A 19,338-nucleotide genomic window follows, 5' to 3' on the forward strand; every position below is an offset into this window, starting at 1 on the left:
GCTGTTAGAAAGAACTGCAGTATTTGGCACTTCCGCATTGGCTTCTCGGAGATTGATGCTTGGTTGTAATCCAAACTTCTCTGCGCTTTGTTTACATAGCTGGGCCGCGCGTGTATTGTCGTGCATGTTAGTGCATGTGAGCATGCCCACTGGCTATCTCATGGTCGCCGCTCTGCACTGCGACACAGTTACAGAGTAGCTGGTGAACACACTGTAGAGGAGCATTTAGCAGAATGACAGATATTTTTCTCAGGAGTTGGTGGAGACCAAACTAGAGCTAAAATGAGAGTGGATATTGGACTTACATTACACATAGCTGAAATGTTGCTCCTGATATTTGGTTATTTATATTAAACTGCTGCACTGACATTTTATCTCATTGTCATTTGTGCACTGAATTACAACAGGCCCACACAGCTCTTAGTCATCAAGCAGCAGCTGCAGACTTGCAGTGTAATCAGCAACCTGGTGTGTGATTCTCAGGTAGTTTCCAGAGGCTGAGCTCAGCCAATCAGAGCTGGAGGAGAGTCTGGACCATCCACTCCATCCAATTTCTCCAAATTCTGTCTCAGCCAGTCTCTTTTAATTTGATCTGAGCTGGAATGTTTATGCTTTCAGATCAGTTGAAGAAGGAATAAATGGAGGAAGAGAAAGTTTCCCAACCCGGGGGTTGGGACCCCTCAAAGGAGTCCCAAGAAAATGTTGAGTGGTCACCCTCAAAATAATGTATATTTGTGGATACTTTTACCTCTTCAGGCCCTTAAAAATGCTTCAAAAGAAACAAATCTGTGTCTTTGGTTGTAATATAACACGCCAACTTGTGATGAGTGACCACAAGGAGATTTTATTTCAAGGGGTCATGTCACAAAAAACACCAAAACTTTTAGAAACCTCTGATTTCAGTCAAAAATGCTTTGTGTCAAACATCATAAATTATAAACTTGTCTCTGGATCTGCAAAGTAAGCAGTAATTTCAGCCGTCAGATGAACGTAGTGGAGTAAAAAGAGAAAGTGTTTCTCTCTGAACTCGTCTCCCAGAATGTAAGTAAGCTACTTCCAAACGTCCCACGTCAGTGTTGGTCCTGAACTGTAGGTTAGTGGGGTTGGAGAGGTGGTGGGGGTGAAGGGATGAAGGAATGGAGGGAGCTGGATGGTGGAGGTGATGTGGGGGGGGGGGGGGGGGGGGAGTCGACTCTGGGCTCCGAGCTGCCATAGACATCCCGTAGCTTCCAGCCCCCTGATCTGGGAAAAGAACACTTGATGCCATCAAAGGGACGCCGATTGAATCCAGATGTGCCTCTCTCGTTCTTTCCATGTATTTAATGAAGGCACAGGGATAGAGTAGAACTTTTTCATCATTAGTTTTCCCCCCAGATTCTCTTTTCCTGCCTACAAGTCCATTCCGGTGCCAGCTAGGGCAGAAAAAAAAAAAAAAAACAGAAAAAAAGGCCTCCCCATGTCTCAGACTCCCAGTCTTCTCCTCCAGGGCCCCTATTCTTTGTTCAGAGCTCGATGTGAAAGTGGCCTGTTTGCTCCGGCTGCCTCAGTTTGTCTGCGGCGAATGGAAACGTCCAAACATCCCTGAAAGGAAAATGCCATCCTGCGGGGCTGACGTTAGCAGGACGAGTTTGTGAAGGAGGCTCAAATGGGCTCTGAGGCTAAAAAAATCTGCATCAGGATGAATACATTTGTGCTCGGGTTCATTTAGAAAGTATTTTGTTTTTTATTATTTTTTAGAACTGCTTTTTTAACTGGAAGTCATTCTGTTTTGATTTTATTTGGCCAATTTAAAGCAGGAGGAACAAAAAAGCAGCTTCCACAATATTTGCTACATTTGAGCTTCATTTAATTAAAAATGAACTCAACATTTATTGTATCAAGTTTATTTATTTAAGTTCATATTTAAAAAAAACAAATGTTGACCAAGGTCAGAGAGATTACAATCAGATAAAACATGAATTAATAAAAGCGTAAAAATTAGTAATAGCATATAAGAACTAATAATGCCCAAATGATGACAGCAGAGGACATTAAACACAGCACGCATATTAAAAGAAAAACAGTTAAGAGGCTAACAGTTAAAGTTATCATGAAAGTGTGAGCTGTCATGAGTTTAGGATCATCTGCTGCTGAAGACTTAATTACTAAGTATTAAGTAAATTTTGTTTATACAGCCCAACCTCACAGATTTGTCTCAGAGGAATTACAGACCCTGAACATGAATAATGAAACACTCTGAGGGGGCGTCCTGATGCACCAGTGGTTTCAGATGCATACCATGTAATCACAACATCCCTGGTTCGAATCCGGCCTACAATGTGCCTCTTCATTGGACTGAACTGAATAAAGGCTAAAGTGCCCCAAAAACTAGATAGAATAGACCCTCCACATCTTCAACAAATTGTCGAGTGACAACTTTGTCTATTAAACTGGATATAATATTATTAATTTTTATTAATAACAATATTATATTCAATCAATAAACAATTAGCACTTCATAATTAGTTGTGTTTAAATGAGGTGTGAAAGCTTGCAGCATATTGAATCTCTTGCATTCTTAAAAGGAACACAGCTGTTTGTGTTCCTAATTTGTTGATGTGGAACATAACTAACTACTCAAGTACTGCACTTAAATATAATTTGAAGGTACTTGTACTTTACTAGAGTATTTTGCATTTTATGATTTACTTGATTATGATACTTCCACAATATTTCAGACAGAAACTTTTTATATTTCAGTAACTTTTCAGATCAACATTTTATACATAAAACATGTAATCGCATGATAAAATCTGAAATATTATAGTATGTAATATGATAAATATATTATTAACACTGAATGTGGCCGTTTGCAAAATGTGTAACTTTGTGTTTAAAATGAATGTACAAGGCATTTGCTAATACTTTTACTTAAGGAGATTGTGAATACCTGTCACTGAGTATTTTATTTTAATTGTTGGGGTTTTGCTACTTTTACTTATAAAATAACTCAATAGCTCTTCTTCCACCACCTCGTTACTCTGGTTATTATAAAGCAGAAAGCCTTCAAATGTGTCACAGACTATATTTCCACTTGTCTGCAGCAGACAGCATCATATCAGTCAAAAATAAAGCATGTGCATCTCACAGACAGACAGGACACCCTGTATTCCCAAGATATATTCTTACTGTGTGCCCCATAATATATATATATATATATATAATAATATGCAAATGTAAGGAATTAAATGGCCCCATGTTAGAGTATATGACAACTGCATATTAGCCCTGTTTTACCTGTGTGTTTATGTGTTAAACAGCTCAAATTAACCATTTGAGTGCATCTGTGTGTCAAGAGTATTTGTGTCTGCAGGCATACTGTATGACAAACACGTCACTGTTATCTTTTCATCTGTAACACAGAGTATGTGACTGTATTTAATCCCTAAATCTGTTCAATAAAGACTCCTAGTGTTTCATCGGTGATACACAGTGATACAGTCGTCTGTCTGGGTCTGACAGGCAGGTTCTGGGCTCACATTTCACTTTGATAAAGAGCATCCCATAAATCTTAAAGACTGATCTTGTTCACCCTGATACAGTATTAAAGTGCACACTGCCAGAAAACACGGATGATCATAAATTAATGCGGAGCTTCACTAGATTGGTTTTGTGAGTTTGAAATGGAACTTGATCACAGAGTCGTGAAACTGCACACTTTAACTCATGTCAGGACTCAAAGCCTGAACGGGGATAATTAGGGTCTGAACCGGTTTGGAGTCTGGTCCGGCTGGAGGACACCGTGGGTGGTAGCTGAACGGTTGAACCCACAAAAACCTGCTGACCCTCTGAGACCGGTGTAAATCTTAATGAGGTAAATTCAGCAGGCAGGTGAGAGTGTGTGAGCTCACACAGAATACACAACGTTGCTGTCTATATATACAGTGTGTTGGAATATTTTTTTTCCCATTAGAAGTAGGTGAAACTCTGATGACCAGAACCTTTACTTCATCTTTTTTCAATTATAGAATAAAGCTACAACCAAAACGGACTGTGCCCACACCAGAAAGCAACTAGTTCTGTACTTATATTACATTTCAGAAGCATGTAATGTACTTTTCCTCATTTGTCTGACAGATTAAGTTACATTCCAGATTATTTTTTTACATTTAACAGGAGATAAAATCATAAAATATCACTGTCTTCATGTACAGCCCTGTTTTTGTGTAAATATCTTCAAAATCTTAAGAGTTGTAGGGATTTTTGTGGTGCAGTGGAGGAAAGTAAAAAAGTACATTTACTGAAGTACAACTTTGAGGTACATTCTGTGTTCTGCATTAGACTACATCTCAGAGGGAAATTGTACTTTTTTACTTCACTACATTTATCTGATAGCTACAGTTACAAAATGCTGCTTACATGATAATAAACTCAGTATTGATAGTCCTATAATATAACATTATGATAATACTTCTATTCAAGTTAAGTTTTAAATGCAGTACTTTTACTTGTAAAGTAGTATTTGTACACTGTAGTACTGCAACTTGAATAGGATCTAAAAACTTCTCCCAGCAGACCTGTCAATCAAACTGGATGCCTAAGAATAAAAGCTCCCTCTCGGTCTTAATGTTCTTCCTTTCTCTGCTGGTTCTGTATCAGCTCAGTCCCTATAGTCTGTGCAGTCCTGGCCCCGGGCCCCTGAGTATAGGAGGATGATGATGATGATGATGATGATGATGAGTTTCCCGGGGCCGCCGCCGCCGCTGTCCAGTGACCCCTGGTGCTGATTGGAGTAGCGCTTTGGCCCCTGTCCTGTTTTATTTCCCTAATTGGGAGTAAATGGCCTCCTTGTTGACTCTTCACATCCTGTGCAGGGAACCACATGTTGCAGACACGCTCCCTCTGCGCTCCGTCTGATTGCAGCGGCTGCACCGGGACTCCTCATCACATGCTGCTGAGCTGTAAATCTCTCTCACACAGTCACACAGACTCTGAGCTGATTAGAGCTTTCAGAGGAGGCTGTCAGAGGACTGCTGCTGCTGGCTGGCTCACAACACCACAACTGCACAAATCACCTGGAACATGCAGGAAGTGCTCACATCCTTTACTTTTCATATTATACTTCTATCTGTACATATTTCGGATACACCAGTACAAGGTTATATATAGCCTATATTTAGATGACATACATGGTGGTGGAATGTGACTACATTTACTCACTACTGTAGGCCAGTGCCGGCTCTAGCCTTTTTGGTGCCCTGAAAAACAAAATCTGGATTTGGAGGCCCCGCCAAACAAAAAAGAATTACAATTTTTATTCATAAATAACTGTAGTTTATTATAATATAAATAAAAAATTGCTCCCTAATATTGTTGGCTTAAAAGTGTTAGGTCAGTTTCACTGCAATTTGCACTTTTATTAACAAGTAAGTGCGGCCTGGCAGATGAAAAAGTGTGAGAAAGAGAGTTACAGGGGCGAAAAGTGAATTTCTTTCTTTCTTTCTTTTTCTTTCTTTGTTCATTTGTTAACTCAATGCAGAAAATGAGGAAGGGCGCCCACTGACATTTTTTTTATTTGTATTTATTTATTTATTTATTTATTTATTTATTTATCTATTTATTTTTTATTTATTAATTTATTTTAGAGGATGACCAGCGCCACCCAGAAGCTGGTGCCCTAAGCAAACGCCTATATGGCCTATGCCTTAAGCCGGCCCTGCTGTACACTACTCAAAATTGTGAGGTAGGCCTATACTTGCGCTATTTCTATTTTAAGCTACTTTATACTTGTATTTCACCACATTTTTAGAGGGAAAATATTGCACTTTTTTATTCCACTACATTACAGCTGTTCTTACTTTGCAGATTTTACACACAAAACATGTGATCAGTTCATAAAATTGTTGTAGTTTAAACTACCCAGCAGTATATAAAAAAGTATTTGGTAATAGGTCTAATAATAATCCAATGATATAATATTATAACGCTGACAGGGTCCACACTGCATTTTACTTTTAATTATGTACATTTTGCTGATTTTCTACCTTTACTTAATTAGGCTTTTGAATGCAGGACATTAACTTGTAATGGGTGATTTTACATTATAGTACATTTACTGAATACTTCCTCTACCACTGCTGCAATGTCACTTTGATTGAGAATATCAGGAGGAAGCTGCACAATGTGCACACTGGTTTAAGGTAATGTACTGTAGACAAGCTTTGGAACTTCTATTTATTATTTGTCTTATATGTTTTACTTATCTGTATCTTGTTCCTACCTTGTTTGTTGTGCTGCAGTAATGCTAAATTTCTCTACACAATAAATTTTTATATATCTGAAACCGATCTCATCTTATCTTATCTAATCTTTTCTTATCTTATCTTGAATATAAAATGTCTGAACATACTTGATTAATAAAGCTGATTCTGACATATACATAGGCTATTACAATTTAAAAAAAAAGTAAATTAAAGGTAAAGGTTCTTAATAAAAACAACTAAAAAAAAATGCTTTAATAAGAATAAAATAGACCTATTCATATCACAATGTTCTCAGTGAATTGTTACATTATTTAATTGCGAAATTATTGATGCATAATAATGCATCAATAAACCCACCAACTTTATGAAGTAAAAATAATCAAATAATGAAATCCTCCAAAATTAGGAGATATGAGTTATTTTCCCCACGCACGCGCAGAAAAACCTTCTATATATCTTCCATCCGTTCTCGCGCACCCAATTAAGTTGAAGGATCACGTGCTGTTGTGGGCTGACAGGAATCAAAGTCAACAGATGATGTCTGAGATGCATCTTTGTCATCGAGCTGTATAATAAGCCTGGAAAAGGTTGTTGGAGGAAAACATGCAGTGTTTTATGATATCATCTGCAAATTAACTCCAGCTGTCAGATATATATATATATATATATAAAAAATAAAAAAAACACACACATAAATACTGCGGTTAATTGTGTGTAATTGTGAGTAAATGTCGGCTACTTATTCTATGAAGTATCTATCTGTGTCCCCGGCTCTTTAGATTTAACGACTCGCTGTAGTTTCTATTGTTGCAGCGGCTCTCCGCTGCACTGTTGGACTGTAAACGGTCTGTGGTGCTCCGACATAAAACACCAAATCTGCTCCTGATTAAAACAACACGGAGAGTTTACAGAGCAAGTGGCCGTGTGAAATTAATTCAACCTCCAGTCAGTCAGTCTCATTATTACAAACCCCCCAAAAACCACTCAGAAAGACCGTTTAACACCGCAAACCTGATCAGCAAATAAATCACTTAATTAGTGGTTTTACTTCGTTGGGTTTCGGTTCACTTGTTTGTCAAGTTCAGGTTTGGTTCATTTTATATTTAAAAATGAGGGTGAATCATTTTCCAAACATGTTTTTAATATATATATATATATATTTTTTCCCCTTCTTGAACAACATTTACACTCACTTTTTGGTCGAACTGAATTTTTTTCCATCAAATATTTAATCAGCCGTGTCATTAAGCCAAACTCGATTAAAGTTTCATTAAATTTTACGCTAAAAGAATGTAATTTTCTATTTATCGTGCACATTTATCCACTTTGAGTGTACCAGCGGGTTCTTGTGGGAAATAACATGAATTCGGCTACAACAGTGAAGCTTTAAAGCAATAGTAGAAATAAGATCCATGCAGCTAAAATTAATCTGAACCACATTGTGTTAACTGCCAAAGCAAATTAGGGCCTCAATTAAAGAGGATGAGTTCCAATATTAAACCAACCCTGCGGTATTTCTTATCACTGCAACAGCATTAATAAAAACATCTCTTTTCCATCTTCTTTTCTCTATTTTCTGTCGCTTCACAGTTGTACCGACAGTGAGTTCAGAGTTCAGGAGATATGGAGGTGAAGCTCGGATCGTCCAGATGGGGCAGATTTTCAGGAAAACCTCATTTTTTTTCTTCTCTTCTTGGCTCTCGGACTTCTCGGGTTTCAGAGTCTTTTCTCGGCCTGTCGAGGGACGCCAGCGCCACATAAATCACACTTTACTTTATAAACCCTCCGCTCTCTGAAGTCAGGCCCAACACACAGAAACACACAAACACACACTGCTCTCCGGTGGAAATGTAGTCCTAATGTAGAGGCCATTTGTGCCGATGCCTTAATCTGCGCTGCCTGCATCTTCTCATTTCTCTTTGTCATAATCCAGAGTACATTTCTTCTCCCCTGAGGAGGTCTGTCAATAGGATCCTGACAATTAGGATTATTCCTATTTTAAAGTGAAGCAGTGAAGAAGTGGATCATGTGAAAATAGTGTTGCTTTTCTACATAATATTTCAATTAAAAGATTAGTTGGGATCAAGAAAATGGTCAGTGGTTGAAGAATTACTCAGATTCTTTATTTATATTTAAAATAGAAATTCCATAATGTGTATTTCAAGATTAAAGATCTGTATTCAAAAGTGTATTTAAGAGTACAAAAATGCATTTTAAGTATCAAAAGTAAAAAATATTCATTATACTAAATGGCCCTTTTCATTGATATTGCTATGTTACATTATAGATTTTTTTATTATTAGTATTGATTGCATTAACATGTAAGCAGCATTTTAATGTTGTAGCTGGTTGAGGTGCAGCCCAATCTTATATAGTAAATATATCTTATATAGTAAATATAACTCCTAAAACCGTTTTTTTCTCAAAAACAAGTGAAAAGAAAACTGTCACTGCAGAATATTTCTTCTTATTAATTAATTTATATTTATATATATATATATATATATATATATACAGTATATATAAATATAAATCATCTTGTTGGTCAGTAGATAAGTGAGTTTCTGACAGATTAATGCAGGTTGCTGCACAACAATAATGAAAAATTAAACTTGATTTTAGAAAATACGTTAAACAAGTTGATCTGCATTGAAAATAGTCTGGAATATACAGTATTTACTGCACTGGCAGATTTATTTGAATTTCATGCTATACTAATTACTAGTAGCATGAAATGAAAACACTTAAAGGAAAGTATCTAAAAAGTTCAGTAAATGTACTTAGTTACGCTCCACCAGTGGAGTTTGTAGAAGTGACACCATTCAGTCCTTTTTTATGTGAATGTCTTTTATCATTTGGTCAACTCTGATCTGAAATCTGCTTCCTCGGCACTTCAAACGTTGACCTTGGAGGCTGCGTGGACAGACGGGACGGTGGTCACTCTCCCACTCTGAGCTTCTACCTCCCGACTAATTAAAAAAGCTGCTTTTACGGCCTCTCCTTCAGACGGCCAGATGTGACCGGAGCGCTGTAAAATCTCAAAGCGCTTTACAGAAACACTTACTGCACTTTAAAAACCACTCGCAAAAGCGACGAGAGTCCCAAAGTGCTCCCCGTGTAAATTCCTTCCAGGAGCACAGGCCTTCACTCCTGCAGATAACTCATTATCATGATTAACATGTGACGACACCAGAGGAAATCTGCTCCTTTAGAGTTTATTTTAGTAAAATATCATACTGTAGTGTATATCTAAATATCAACTTTTTAAATATTTACCCCTCACTTAAATAACTTTTGCTTCAAAAACATACAATCAGGCTTTGGTCAGGCCCACATATATACAGATTTAACATCAGATTATTGTCATATATTATTTTGGACACATGGTGCAGCGAGAGAAAGTAAACGCATGCAGCTGAAAGCATCTGTACATACATTAACAGATATCGTCTTACCATTCAGGAGGCCCGCTGCTCCTCAGCTGCACTGACAAGACCAGAATTAGCTTTGTGAAACACGAGCCCAGCGCCAGCTAACATGTTCATCTACAACACATAAGACAGGAGGGTTTGTGTTGGGCATAGAAATGGATTCATGCCCCTTTCCATTCTGCATGAAACTGAGACTTTCCAGGAAGTAAACAGGACCCATCATTCAGTGTTTGCCACAAAAGGGACAACAATCAAAACCAGTCATCTTTTCAATACAACCTTTTCTCTGAGAGATTATTCACATGTGATGTAAAAACCACAAGTTTCAAAGAAGAGCTTTGTTGTAAGAAGGACACACATAAAGAGCGAACCGATTGAGGATAATGGCTGCAAGATACTCTGATTTACTCTGCAGCTGATTGTGATCCTGCAGGTAACACACGTACTGAGGGCTGGGTGTTTGCAGTTTTTCAATACCACCGCCGATACGATACTCAAGTTTTTTTTGGTTTTCATGTAACAAAAGAAGCTTATGTTCTCGAATGTTAAAGCTAGAGTTGGTAATCGTTGTTTACCTTCATAATCGAGCTGTCAAAGTTAACGCGATAATAACCCATTAATGTAACTTGCAATTTTCAGGTTGTAGCGGGCTCAGTTTTAAAGCTAGTGAAGATACTAAACTAGAAAAACCTAAGGAATCCATTTGTGCCAACTATGTCATACTTGCTTGTCGCGAAGGAGGTTAAATAATGCTTCCGATTTTGGCAAGGAAAAACTGTCATAGCCATTTTCAAAGGGGTCCCTTGACCTCTGACCTCGTGATATGTGAATGAAAATGGGTTCTATGGGTACCCACGAGTCTCCCCTTTACAGACATGCCCACTTTATGATAATCACATGCAGTTTGGGGCAAGTCATAGTCAAGTCAGCACACTGACACACTGACAGCTGTTGTTGCCTGTTGGGCTTCAGTTTACCATGTTATGATATGAGCATATTTTGTATGTTAAATGCAGTACCTGAGAGGGTTTCTGGATGATATTTGTCATTGTTTTGTGTTGTTAATTGATTTCTAATAATAATAATAATAATAATAAGTATATACATTTGCATAAATCAAGCATGTTTGCCCACTCCCATGTTGATAAGAGTATTAAATACATGAAAAATGCCCCTTTACGGTACATTTTGAACAGACGAGAAATGCGCGATTAAATATTTTAATTGATTGACAGCCCTAGTTCATAATGATAATATTGGGGGAGTGGCTTTGGAGAGAACCCTGAAGCGACCGTCAGTGTTTCTGACTTTCTCGCTGGATTTAGGGACTTTTGGAGCTAATGCTGCTAGCTACTTTCATTGGGAGGAGTTGGCAACACTGGACTTGGTTTTTCAATTGGATAATTTGTAAAAATCTAGCGTACCCAACCCTAGCTTTAATCATCTAAACACCAGCAGCTGTAAACTGTAAGAATTTGGTTTAAATAAAGTAGTCTAAATTCGTCACAATGTTGATAAAAAAACAAGAACTGATCAAAAAATCAGTCCAGGTATTTAAAACTTGTTACCTTCGATACTTTATAGTTTAGAAAACTACTAATCTGCACCAGCAAATACCTTTTGAAGGACATGAAATACTGCCCTAGATTTTTGTTTTTATCAACATAATAGAGAAATGTTTGTAATGAAGGGATCTGCAACGTCGCAAATAGGGATGCACTAATAATACCTATCTCCCCCCCAATACCGATCCGATACCAATGCTCTCTTATCCCCCCTCCCCAACTTTAACATCGGTGGCAGCTACTTCACTGTTGTAGCTCATGAGGACGGATTTCCACCAAGCACTTTGTTAAAGGTTTGGATAAGAGTGCGGTGTTGGTTCAAAATTGAAAAAGTCAAAAGTCACAGAACGTGCTTACTTTTTCAATATTTAATAAAAACCAAAACCACAATCTTTCCCAACCCATAATACATAATAATTAACACATGGGATGCAGGACATAAACCCTGTTCCTGGGTTTGTACGCCCACCATTCACCCCGACCACCTCCCTACGGCCTCTGGCACGAACCCCAAGTCTGAACAGAATCCGGGCAGAAATTGCATTTCCCATCAAAACATATTAAGCTAAAACATTTAGCAGTAGAAGAGCGTCATTTTTAGGAGACGGGCTCATTTTGGTTGGTACCAAAAAAGTATCGATGTTCGATACCCGGACGTTACAGCATCGCTTCATCTCGCGGACAGCATTATTGTAGTGTTGTACTGTTTTATGTGCGGCATGTGTGATAATGTCCAGATATTTGTCTCTCGTTTCTGAGCATCAGGAGGCCACAATTCCACTCTGAACACAGTTTTCTAGTGTTTTACAGTCCTGTTCAGTCTTTGGTGCTTCAGTCATCGGGTGGTGCTCCTGCTGGACGTCACCTCCCTTCTCCTCCTTGACAGTCTCTTCCTCTGTGGGTCGACAGTCTTTGGTTGATTGCACTGTTCCCTCCTGATTCTCCACTGAACCGTTTCCCTGTTTCCCGTCTCTCTGTGTCTCCACACAGCCTCCTTTCTTCTTCTTCTTCTTCTTCTCCTCCTCCTCCTCCTCCTCCACCTTCTGTTTCTCCAGCTCCTCCTCAGTGGCCTGAAGCTGCAGCTGCTGCATCAGCTCCTCCAGCTTGTGGGCTTTACGCAGCTCGTTCTGCTGGATGATGGCGCAGAGGTGCTCCGTCAGCTGCTCCTTCACCTCCGTCTTCTTGTGCAGGTCCATCTTGGACGTCACGTACTCTGTCTCCGCCTTCTCGTACCGCTTTCTGAGAAAATACGGGAGGAGATTTGAAAGAGAAACTAAATAACAGGGGCTGCACAAATTCTCATTTATACTCGGTATTGTGCAGAATATCTCACTTTAAGATATGATTAATAACTTTGGAACTTAAAAGGAGTGTTTCATTTCATTTAGAAGATTTGCTGCAACAAATCAAAGTACTCCCGTCTGCATTCTTGGCCTGTTGAATATGCTGAGTGCAAATCACGCAACACCCGCTTTTTGTCAAAACTTAACCACATGATGATGGAAATGAGGTGAGACTTCTGACTGCTGAAGAGAGAAATAATCCAGAAAATGTATATCAAATTAGAGACAACATGGCTGACGGGTGTTAAATCCAAAACACTAGAAAGAACATTGGATAAGTCCGCTGACGACCAGGGTTTGGGTATAGTGCTGAAATTATTAGTCAATTAACTGATAATCATTTTGATATTCAATTCATCGATTAAATCATTCATCCAGCAAAAATGCCAAATATTCTCTGGTTCCAGCTTCTAAAATCTGAGGATTTTCTTTATTCTATATCCTTTTGAAATTAAGTATCTTTAAATTTTGTATTGTTGGTCAGACAAACGGGCAATATGAAGACATTACCGCTGGTCCTGAGAACTTTAATCTGTATTTTCTGAACAATTAAATGGGTTAAATATAGAGCTGTCAAAGTTTCTGCGATAATAACACGTTAACACAAATTTGTTTTAATTGCCGCTAATTTCTTTAACGCAACTTGCAATTTAGGTTGTAGTGGGCTCATTTAAAAGCTAGAGTGAAGATACTGACATCATATGAAACTAGAAAACCTCAGAGATCCATTGGTACCAACCATGTCACAGGAGGTTACATAACACTCCAAACCAGCGCTTAATTTCGGCGTGGAAAAACTGTCATGGCCATTTTCAAAGAGGTCTTTTGAACTCTGACCTCAAAATATGTGAATGAAAATAGGTTCTATGGGTACCCACAAGTCTCCCCTTTACGGATATGACCACTCTATGAAAATCGCAGGCAGTTTTGGACAAGTGCAAGGGCATTTATTTTATGATAAATGCAGTACCTGTGAGGGTTTCTGGACAATAAAATTGATTTCCAATAATAAATATAGACATACATTTGCATAAAGCAAGCATATTTGTCCACTGCCATGTTGTTAAGAGTATAACATATTTCACAAATCTCCCTTTAAGGTACATTTTGAACAGATAAAAAAAATGTATGATTAATTTGTGATTAATCACGACTAACTATGGTCAATCATGGGATTAATCACAATTAAATATCTTAACTGATTGACAGCCCTTGAAAAGAATGATCACCAAATTAACTTATGTATAATTTGTCCTGGTTGGGGTTTGAACGTTGATACTTGTTTGGTACTGACTGAAATGTTTCGAGTATCGAAACCTACCGTGAGTTGGCAGAAAAAGCCTTATCAGAATAAGAATCGTGTTTACCAAAGTTCCAACATTCTACATACAAAAACGTTAGCGTCTTTTGTTGACTGTATTCTTGTAGAAAAAACATAAACATATCGTTTTGGTATCTGTATTAAAGCTACGGTTTTGTATTGGCACAAACCCCCACAGGTCCTCCCACAGTGTCTGGATGCAGAAACATTGTTTTAATTGTGAAGAACTGAACATCACATGCTGTTTGGAAATATTGTGGGATCTAAACAGATGATGTCAAACATTTCACCTCAGGGTTTTTATGCTGTACCTCAGCGAAATCTCAACAATTGATTATATCAACATAATCAGAAGAGAATCCAGTGTAATGAGTGTGTGAAGGTCAGGTCCTCTTCCCGTTATACAAACATCTGTAATGAAGAGTGTTCATGACATGGAGCTAATCTCGCTACACAAGAGGCTGCACGGAAACCTCAGCCACAAGCACAAGGTCAAACACAGCTTCACTGGATCAATGTTGGTTAAAAAAACAAACTGCTGCTGTGAAAGTTTAATGTTGCACTGATTAAGAACTGTAGAAGAAAAGGAAAAACGTCAAGATGTTGCTAATTATATCTAGAATTTTCACTTTATATTTAGCTTTTAGTTGTAATCCTGCTTTATTAGTCTCTGTATGTTGAAGCAAAGGTTCCCCAGAACATCTGAGCAGGACTGTGTCTGCTGAAACTGGTTCAAAGTGTTGGAGAACACATGTGGATTACAAGTGTTGGAAGAAAAAAAAAAAAGCTTTACATTAATACTGGAGACAAGCTGCAGGGGGCAGCATTTACAGTGGATGTACAGTTCATACCTACTCATGTTCTGTTTTGTTTTGTTACAAATAAAGTGCTCAAAGTGCTGTTTAGTTTTGTTTCAGTTTTTCATTCAAATCACACTGAATATATTGTCTATGTCAAATACTAAATTATGATTTTAGTGGCAAGACACTCAAGTATTTCCACATCATTTAGTAGAGCTGTTGCTTCCTCAACCAGAGTTTATGAGTTCAATTACATCTGTAGCAGGCTGTCAGCTCTTCCTTTAGTTGTCAATCCAAAATGGTAGTGCTATATCTAGACCAAATTTAAACATTTCATGCATTTTCAAACATAAGAGCAGTGCAGATGAATGATGTGAGTTGAAGACATGTCTCAGCTTGTATATCATTTTTTCTATTTACATTGTAGCGCTACAGTTCACCAGACATTTGTCCCATAATTTGACCTCCTGCAAAACTGATATGGTAAAGTCCGATCAAGATTGTGACCAAGATTTATTAGACTCATCTGTGTGACATGCAATGAACCTGTAAGATCACCATTATCACACAGTGTGTGGGGGCCTTTGGGCATGTCATTACATTTAAAGCTGCCTGTTTATTACACGGTAACACTACAGGAGTTCAGTAGAAGCCTGTTTCTCACACTTGCTTATAGGAGCTTACAGCCAGGGGAGACAGGTGTTTGTGACTTGTCTGATTGGATTCCTCAGTGACTACGTTTGCATGCTCAAAATATTCAGTTTTTTGCCCTCATTCTGAAAAAGACAATATTCCTACGGAGCAGTTTACATGGCTAATAAAAATGAATATTCCACTAATATTCCCGTGTACATTCAGCCGTGCATACTCTGATTAATGCAAAACACCCCCATGACATACGTCCTGCAGCTACGCCCTTTAAGTAACTTTAAAGTTTCCTTCTTTTCCGACTGCAGTCATGTTGCTCCCGTGGTGTACGCTTGTTGTCACCGTTCTGCAAAACTGTCTTTTTCAAGCTATTCCTTTGACGGCAATGCACAAGAACAGACTGGTTTGTATACAACGCACAGAGCTGGCCGTAAACAGGCAAGAGGCCATGTGTCTTAAATTGCAGCAAAAACCCCAATTGAGAGGCATATTACGAATGCACTTTAAACATGTCCAAAGAATGCTCCTGAAACCGGAATAATATGGGCATATCCCACATGTCTTAATTGGAAAATGCTACAGCCGGAATAAGGCCTAATTCGGAATGACCCGTATCAAATTCAGAATATTGTCATATTCAGATTAATAGTGGAATACTAGTGTACATGTACCCATAATCATCGATTGGGCTTGTAAAACTCTGTTGTCCCATGCAAGACCTTTGCTTAGTTAGTGGAGCCGCTGCTTCACTGATTGTGAGTTCAAATCATAATATACCGTAAGAACATGCACTGTTTGTAATTTCTCATTTTTTCTCGTTGTCTCACTCTGTACCTGGCAGTGGAGTACTCCCAGCTGGCTTGTTCTATCCTGCCTCTCAGGATGCCGATATCATTGGACACCATGTCATCGAGGGCCTGGAGCTCCTTCTGGATCCTCCTCAGCTTCACAGCCTCGGCCTGAGTCTGTTTGGACCTGTGGACAATAACATAAACTCTTAAAGGGAAATTTCATCTTTTGGCCACAATGTTTGGTCTTACTTTCACAGTAACATGTTGCTCACTATACAGTATCAACAAGACAGCAGTCGACAGTATCCATACTTACTTCTCGGCGATGGTTTTTGTCAGCAGAGCTTTCTTGCGCTTATTCCCCTCTTCGATCATCTTCTGGTCTTCCTGCAGTAGTTCCAGACGTGTCTTTTCCCGTCTGTGATCAAACACGGAGAGAATGTAACACACTAAAACGCTTACATTCTGCATTTTTGAACGCTTGTTTGAATTTCACAATATCACAAAACTTTGGGCTCAGCAAATAATAGTGACCTAAAATCTATTTTGATTTAAATCAATCCCCGCTTTAGTGTCGGCATGTCACTCGTAATGTGATTTGCTGTCTAAGTAACATCTCATCAGTGTCTTTCTCTCGCATCTGTGACCTCAGGCACTCCGTAGACACTACCCTGTGATTCAGTCACATAGCAACATTGTGAGAAAAATAAAACTATTTTAAATGTTTGAAGTGTTATCCAGCGATGGGTTGGGTGCATCATCAAAAGGTATTTTAGTGATTTCACAGGTGTCTGCCCAAAATGATAAAATGTTTGTCTCTGGGGGAAAAAACAACATTTAAATCCCACAGTTGTAAAGACTGCACTATATACTGCTATGGCATGCATATTATGTCCACCGAAGAAGTTCAGAACAACAGAGCAGATCGGTGTGTGAAAATACTGGATTTAAATGTATTATACTGTGCAGATCTGAGATCACAAACATATCCTTGATGGTGCAACCCCGATCAAATGTATTCTTTTCCTCTTATTGTTCACACAGGCAATAATATGAAACCAAATCACGGAATAACTTATTGAGTGCTGCGATCACAAATGGAGCAAAGCCTGAACATGAGAGTATAAAATGAGAGGGAAAACAACAGACCAGCTGGGATAAAGACACACCAAATGTTATTAGCTTTAAAGGTCCCATATTGTGCTCATTTTCAGGTTCATACTTGTATTTTGTGTTTCTACTAGAACATGTTTACATGCTGTAATGTTAAATAAAAAACTTAATTTTCCTCATACTGTCAGCCTGAATATACCTGTATTTACCCTCGGTCTGAAACGCTCCGTTTTAGCGCATTTTGACGGAATTGCAACAGAATTGCGTTACTAGGCAACAGCTTGGGTCCATGTGTACTTCCTGTCAGCTGATGTCATTCACATACACTGCAACAGGAAATAAACTGGGACACATTTAGAATGTTTAAGTTTAAATCTGTGTAAAGGGTCTAAATATTGTATATTTGTGACATCACAAATGGACAGAAATCCTGATAGCTTGTTTCAAACGCACAATTTCTGAATACAGGCTGTGTGTATTTACCTGTGGATTGAGTGTTTCGAGATTTCCACAGTATTTATATAGAACTTAAGCCTGCTTTATAATAATAAACATAAAAATCTCACTTTTTATAATATGGGACCTTTAACAGTAGGCAACAAACCAGTCAAGACGGTTTTAATGAAACCTCAATAGTGAGAAACGATATTAAAAAAAAACATACTAACAGTGCCCCCTCTTGTTTCTCCAGCTCTTTGACGGCCGGGTGGGTCTCCTCCTCTGGAGCCGGCTTCACCTCGCTGGGTTGGTGCTGTCTGACAGCCGGAGCTCCAGCTGGAGGGGCTGCGGGCTGAGGCTCTTCCCTGGGCGGCTGAGGAGCCGGTGGTGGCGGTGGCGGCTTGGTGAGTTGTTGGTCCGCTGGGAGGCAGAGAGACGCGGCTGAAGCAGAGTGTTTCTCTGCCGCCAGCTGAAGGGCCCTCTCCCGCTGCAGCTGCTGCCGACTCCGGTTCGCTGGAGCCGGTTTCCTCCCGCGGGCTGCTGCCGCTGCGGGCACCGCCAACTCTGAACATACATGACAACAAAACGTGATTAACACACGTCATCACCTGTCAACACCTGAGGAGGCTGAAGCAGAGCGAGAGGTTAACATCAGCAGTAAGTTACCATTCTGCTGCATCTTCTGTAACTCCTCTTCAGAGAAACCGGCCCAGCCGCTCATCTTACAGCTTCACACCTCAACAACACAGCAGGTATCATGCATAGAGGAACAAAACCTGCTTATTGACTTAAAATAATCATTTTAAACTCTCAAATAGACAAACTCTGAGCAGCTCTAACACACCACCGCCATCTATGTTTATCAATGCCACGTCAAGGACCCCGAAGAGACCGGGGGAGTAGAAGTCGCAGATATCGCCTGAATAAAACAAAAACAACACTAACGTGAAATTGTGTCTAAATGAGAGAATGCACATTTTAATTCTCTTATCACCATGGACATGTTTTTCAATTCAATTTTTTTTTGTTTTTATATGCATCTTTGCACATTAATGTAACTTTATGGGTGATATAGCAGAAGGCATTTGTATGGTGTGCTACATACCAGCTCTACAAATCTCTTCTGAAAGTTTCTGTGAGTTTCTTTGAAGTGTGCAACTTTAAGATTATTATTACATTATTATTACATTTGTACACCTTCTTCCAAGTGTCCAAGTGTTTATGTGTGTATTTATTGTACATACAAGATGCCACATTATTTTAGAATTGTGTGTGAGGGAAACTGTAAACAAATAGGATAAAACACTTTTATATTTCTTTGTTTAAATCAGTTTTATTTATCAATGATCATAGTAAATATGTGGTTGCAGTAATAAAAAAGTTTCCATGAATTATTTTTTTACTAATTTATTATGTATTTATTAATTTTCTTTTTGCCAATTGTGGCTTTATGGGGCTTCTGATAGTTTCAATACTTTCCTAAAGATATTGGTTTATGCAACAAAAAAAAAAATCAAAATCATTCAGGGTGTTGATTTCATTTTCTGCTCAATTTCTGCTAAATGTTTCATGCACTGCCTCCTCCAGCTCTTTTCTTGTAGAGGGACTGCCCCATGTGTCAGAGGGGTCAAAGGTTAATTAAAGAA

The 19,338-nt window shown here is 38.7% G+C and overlaps 1 protein-coding gene across 1 annotated transcript; it reads right to left on the reverse strand.

Annotated features, from left to right (window-relative positions):
• Window positions 1–9,441: 9,441 nt before the first annotated feature.
• On the reverse strand, window positions 9,442–18,578 carry gorab (golgin, rab6-interacting). Its single transcript, XM_074636391.1, has 5 exons — window positions 18,359–18,578; window positions 17,923–18,256; window positions 16,458–16,559; window positions 16,185–16,325; window positions 9,442–12,477 (listed from the first exon to the last, which is right to left on the reverse strand). The coding sequence occupies exons 1-5, from the start codon at window positions 18,411–18,413 to the stop codon at window positions 12,000–12,002; spliced, it is 1,110 nt and encodes a 369-aa protein (XP_074492492.1). The 5' UTR covers window positions 18,414–18,578; the 3' UTR covers window positions 9,442–11,999.
• Between the last annotated feature and the right edge of the window lie 760 nt (window positions 18,579–19,338).

Source organism: Sebastes fasciatus, chromosome 5 (genome assembly GCF_043250625.1).
Source record: "Sebastes fasciatus isolate fSebFas1 chromosome 5, fSebFas1.pri, whole genome shotgun sequence".
Taxonomy (NCBI): domain Eukaryota; kingdom Metazoa; phylum Chordata; class Actinopteri; order Perciformes; family Sebastidae; genus Sebastes; species Sebastes fasciatus.